Source organism: Urocitellus parryii, chromosome 1 (assembly GCF_045843805.1).
Source record: "Urocitellus parryii isolate mUroPar1 chromosome 1, mUroPar1.hap1, whole genome shotgun sequence".
NCBI lineage: Eukaryota > Metazoa > Chordata > Mammalia > Rodentia > Sciuridae > Urocitellus > Urocitellus parryii.
This window is the reverse complement of record NC_135531.1, coordinates 138202753-138208752: the sequence shown is the minus strand read 5'-3', so window position 1 is coordinate 138208752 and position 6000 is coordinate 138202753. Positions and strand designations below refer to the sequence as shown.

The 6000-nt window shown below is 39.0% G+C and overlaps 1 protein-coding gene across 3 annotated transcripts in view; it reads left to right on the top strand.

Annotated features, from left to right (window-relative positions):
• The first annotated feature begins 2747 nt into the window (after nucleotides 1-2747).
• Lyrm7 (LYR motif containing 7) overlaps nucleotides 2748-6000 on the top strand; it is a 28529-nt gene continuing 25276 nt past the window's right edge. For 2 of the 3 annotated variants that reach the window (XM_026400158.2, XM_026400157.2), the window contains exon 1: nucleotides 2748-2820. In XM_026400158.2, coding sequence (XP_026255943.1) covers nucleotides 2803-2820 — 18 coding nt within the window. In that variant the 5' untranslated portion in view covers nucleotides 2748-2802. The other variant, XM_026400159.2, reaches the window with a different exon arrangement.

Sequence of the window (6000 nt, the reverse complement as noted above, 5' to 3'; positions counted from 1 at the left end):
ATAACAGGGCCCTTTGTGAGTGAAAGAAAGAGATTCCATCACAGGAGTGAGAGAGAGAGATGTGATATCAGAAGCAGGGTGGAGATTTGAAGATATTCTGCTGTTGGCTTTTATGATGGAAAGAGCCATCACAAGTGGCCTGGAAGTCATAAGTCAAACTGGATTCTAGGGCTGGGGATGTGGCTCAAGCGGTAGCGCGCTCGCCTGACATGCGTGCGGCTCGGGTTCGATCCTCAGCACCACATACCAACAAAGATGTTGTGTCCGCCGGAACTAAAAAATAAATATTAAAAAAAAAAAATTCTCTCTCTCTCTCTCCTCTGTCACTCTCTCTTTAAAAAAAAAAAACTGGATTCTACTCAGCTAAAATGAAATTGTCAAAAGGGCTGCATTCTTTGAAGACTCTACAAGTGAATCAACTCTCTTACCTTTTCCACCTTCGAGAGACCACCTGCACTCTTGGTGTGTGGCCTCCTCCATCTTCAAAGTGAGAGCGGGAGTATCTTCAGGGCTCTTCCTGTCTCTTCTTCCTTTTTCTACTTTCAATAATCTTTATCCAAGGATCAAGAATTTGTGCTCTATTTGTGTACAAGTGTCAAAATGCATTCTACTGTCAAATTTAAAAATTTTAAAAATCTTTGTTTTTTGTTAGGCACAACATACCATCCAAGATAATATTCCATCCCTAAATTCTTAATTTAATCATATCTGTAAAGCCCCTTTCATCACATAAGGTAATATAATCAAAGGTCCTGGACATATAATCTTTTGGAGGGCATTATCTCCCTACAACAAAGCTCTGTGAACTTATGTGATGTTGGAATTTCCTGTTTGGTTCTGGGCCGTACACTTTCAGATGCAGACAAACACGGATGCTTTCCCTTAACAATCAAAAAGAGTTATTTCATTTGTGGAACAGTGAAAGGAACCACAAAGATATATGTAAGACAAAAGCACCCACAGATTGAACTGATTTTGGCATTATAAGAACTAAGTTTTCAAATATCAGAAGATGATCAAGCATGGTGGTGCAGGCCTGTAATCCCAACAGCTGGGGAGGATGAGACACGGTATTATAAATTCAAAACCAGCCTTAGCAATTTAGTGAGGCCCCAAGCATTTAGTGAGACCCTGTCTCAAAATAAAAAAGGTTGAGGCTGTTAAATTGAGGTGATTGTTAAATTACCCCTGGGATAAATCCCCAGTACTCCCCCCACCTTCGCCAAAATCAGCAGATGTGGGATTTTGATTGGCTGAATACAAGACCCTAGTCAGCCAGAGATTACCACAATAAATTACAAATTTTCAATAAATTGGGCTATGATTTTAAAGGGGAAATTTTTTTTAAAAAAAGCATCTTTTAATCATTGTCACCATTCAGAAGGCACTACAATACAATGTCTTAAGATCAACTAATTTATCGTGTCCTGTATTCAATACAATATCCAGTACATTGGTTTAATTGCTTGATTATGTCAAATGCTTTTCCACAAATCTAATGCACCGTAATATGTTTTTTTTAAGCCAGGCACGGTGGCACACACATGTAATCCCAACGACTCAGAAGGCTCATAAGTTGAAGGCCAGCCTCAGCAATTCAGTGAGGCCGGGAGCAACTTGGTCAGACCCTGTCTCAAAATAAAATATAAGGGCTGGGAATGTGGCTCAGGCGGTAGCGCGCTCGTCTGGCATGCGTGCGGCCCCGGTTCGATCCTCAGCACCACATACCAACAAAGATGTTGTGTCTGCCGAGAACTAAAAAATAAATATTAAAAATTATCTCTCTCTCTCTCTCTCTCTCTCCTCTCTCACTCTCTCTTTTAAAAAAAAATTAAAATAAAATATAAAAAGGGCTGGGGATATAGTCAGTGGTAATGCTCTGTCGGGTTCAATCCCCAGTATAATAATAATAATAATAGACTATTATCTACTATTCTCATGACTTGCAGTATATTGAAATGCAGACAATAGAGAGAAAAGGGGGCCTTGAGTTCCATTACTCCAAATCTTTCATTCTTTATAAAGTCAATTGTACCTAGAAATTAATCTGAAAGTTTGTGGGGGTAGAGAAGGTGAACAACTCTTATGACATAGGAACAAGGTTGAGATTTTTCTTACTGCTTGCAAATTCCTAAAGTAAACTGTACTTAAAAGTGCTTCTGTTATGATTCTGTTAATAAGTTACCCATTTCCTCCTCTAGCAAAACAAGTAGGGCAAATTAAGTAGGTAGGATATAAAGGGTATGGATAGTCTTTGTAATCAGGCTTAGCAGATTTGTATCCCAGGCCTCCATTTAATAGCCATGTGAACTTCAGCAAGTAACTCACTTCACCTTCTTGGAAAGAATGAAAGAATATCAGTTTTTAAAAATCAGTGTTCCAATCAGTGCCCAGTGTAGTTGTTAACGCTTGATTGTTACTGATGCACATTTCTAAAGAGACTGTCCCAACCAGGAAATGCTAAAACACAAGATATTCAAAACGTAACCAAAGCCCGAAAGAAAAGATAACCACCCAAGATGGAAGTGATTCTGCCCCTAATAAAGATGGCTTCCAGGTGATTTCCTTTTTCCTCTGGCCAGTAATTGGGCTCCAGTACTTCTCGCGGTTTTACAGTTGTAAATTGGCAAATGCCTCTCCCTGGTTCTTCCGAGGAAGGCGGGGCTACGGAGATGCTGCGTGATGATTGGTTGTGGCGCGCTAGGAACCGGGAGTTGGACGTCAACGCCAGGCCTTGATTGGTTGCCGAGAGGCGGGGCGACTCAACCGCTTGAGTCGGTGGCCGCCACCGCGAAGAGAGCCATGGGTCAGGCGGCCAAGGTGACAGGGCCTGGGGAGGGAGTGGGTGCGGTGCCGATGGTAAGAGTAATAAGTTCGTGGCCGTGGCCTTGGGAAGGTTGTTTGGAGTTTCTGGAGGCTGGGGTTCGGGACCCTTTCTGGAGGATGATGACCAACCCTGAAGGGCAGTCGTGGGTTCATGCAGGTGCGGAGAAGGGAGGGAGAAGTCATTACGGTTCTTAGTTCTTTGTGCTAACGGGCACTGAGTGTTATGAGTGATAAAAGCACGCCACTTGAGTTCTGAGTAATTGAGGGACCAATTTCAGGTCTCTGAGAAGTACAGGAGATGTTAAACACAATCCGGAGTTAAAACCATGCAATGATGTGGAATGTTTATTCAGATGATCAGAAAGTGTACAGAAGTGTAGGAACCAAAGGAAACTGAGCCCCGGCAGAATGATTTGCAAAGGTAATATTTAGCGATAAATAGCAGAAATTGTGAGACCCAAGTTCTCAAAGTTTGGGATGTGCTGGGCCCATCTGCATTACTCTCTAAAGACCTGGTCTCGGATTGTTTTCTCGTCGAGCCCATGCCCATTTCTTACCAGTGCCCAATTCTTGACTTTAAATATCAACATTGTGGCCCATTAGGACTTGCAGTTGTCACTGGCCAAAACAGGCACAGAAAGGAAGAAATGCTATGCTACAATACTTTGAGGAAAAACAGTGTGTTTATGGTTGATCAATAATAGGGAGCCACAAAGCGGTCCTCTTGTTCTATTGAACTTTCAATACACTTTAATATAAGTCACAACAATAGAAGCAAAATTGTACTGCCTGAGTTTCCTGAATAGCTGGGACTAAAAGCTTGTGCCAGGTCTAGTTTACCTCTCCGCACTTTCTGAAATTCCTTGCAACATGTCTACTACTCTTGCAATATTAAATTTCCAGGTTTCTATGATGGCATCTGTGTGAGTGTGTGTGTGCTGAGATTGAACCCAGGGCCTCACAGTGTTAAGCATATGCTATACTATGATGCCTTTAAAATCCATATTTTTGCCAACAGTCTCTTCAGGGCTATCAAAACTTTTACTACCAAGCACTTCAGAATTCTTCCTTCCTGTACACAGTATTCAATTAGAAAGCTACTTGCACATTTTTGGGTACTTGTTACAGCAGCATCCCATTTCCCAGTACCAAAATCTGCATTTGTCTCCTACATTTGTCTTAATAAAGTACAGGTTAAGCATCCCTAATACCAACATTGGTAATCTGAAATGCTCTGAACCATAAAACTTGTTGAGCATCAATGTGATTCTTAAAAAGTTTCAGATTTTTGGAGCATTTTGGATTTCAGATTTTCAGATTAGGGGTGCTGATCCAATAATTTTATGCAAATATTCCAAAATTTTGAGAAACCTCAAAATCTGGAAAATTTCTGGTCCCAAACATTTTGGCTAAGGACACTCAACCTGCCATAAACAGTGTGGCTTAGAACAACAGAAATTTATTGTCTCACAGTAACAGAGGCTAGAAATCCATGGTCAAGATGTCAGCAAGGCCACACTTCCTCTGAAACACTGTGCGGTGTCTTTCCTTGCTTTTTCTTAGCTTCCAATGGTGGTTCTGTGCCTTGCTGTTGTATCATTCCAGTTTCTATCTTGGTCTTCACCAGGCTCTCTTTCCTCTGTGTGTTTATAATTCGTGTGGTATTTTCCCCACATTGGAGTCTCATTGGAGTAGGTCACCCTAGTGACCTCATCTTAACTTGATTACATCTTGCAAAAGGTTTATTTCCTAGTAAAGTCACATTTATAGGTGTCTGGGATTAGGACTTCAACTTCTTTTGGGAGTATGCACAACTCAAAGCATAGTAGTATGGATATTCCACATTTTGTTTACCTATACATGAGGTTGTAGACATTTAGGTTGTTTCTACTTTTTGACTATTATGAATAATGCTGCTGTGAACATTAGTGTACATGTTTTCATTTTTCTTGGGTATATATCTAGTAATAGAATTGTAATCAAATTATTGGATTGTGAGATGATTGTGTTTTAACTTTTTGAGCAACTGCTAAACTTTTCCAGAGCAGCTGTATTTTTTTTATCATTTTCACCAACAATATATAAGAATTTTGTATTTTCCATATCCTTGCTAACACTTGTTATTGACTTTGTTTTACTATTGCTATTCTACTGGGATGTGGTAAAATCTTATTGTGGTTTAGATTTGGATTTTCCAGAAGGGAAAGAATGTTGAACATCTTTCATAGCTCATTGGACGTTTGTGCATCTTTTTTTCGGAGAAATGTCTACTCAAATCCTTTGCATATTTTAAAAATTAGGGTTGTAAGTGTTCTTTTGATATTCTGGGTATTAAGCCCTTTTCAGTTATATGATTTACAGATATTTTCTACCATTCTGTGGGGTTTTTTCTTTTTTCTGTTTCTTTGAGATAGGGTCTCACTCTGTCGCTTAGACTGAACTCATAGTTGGCAGTCTGCCTCAACCTCCCAAGTTCTTCTTGTACCTGGCTGGTTTTTGTTTGGTTTTGTTTGGTACTAGAATCTAAACCCAGTTGTGCTTTACCACTGAGCTAGAGCCCCAGACCATTTTTTTTTTTTTTTTTTTTTTTTGAGACAGGGTCTCAAAACTAAAAGTTTCTAAGGCTGACCCAAAACTTGGGATCTCCTGCCTCAGCCTCCTGGGTTGCTGGGATTACAAGTGTGTGCCATAGTACCTAACTTTTTTTCTTTTTTGATAGTGTCTTTTCCCTTTCCTTTTTTTAAAATAAAATTTTATAAAGATGATAAATATGTAAAGTTTAAGAAGTAAAATTGAAAACCAGTAGACACCCATTTTCTTCTACTTATTCCCAATTCTTGCTTCCCAGAGATCAGTGCTTTTTAATCATTTTAATCATCTGGGATTTACTTCATATTTCTAAATAACATGTTTAAACTGCTATTCATTGGTTTCTTTCTCTTTTGAGATATTTTTTATTGACATTTAGCTATAGAAGATGAGGACTAGTCTCACTCTCATACGTTGTCTTCAAAATGTATAATTTTTGAAGAAACAGTTTTCATCTTTGATATTATTCCTATTATTATTGAGTGTAATTATTAACTTTTTCCAAGATTTGAAAACATTTTCTTGTCTTCTCATAGTGATATTATTTAGATGTTATATGCCATTCTTATTTTCTAATACTTATTT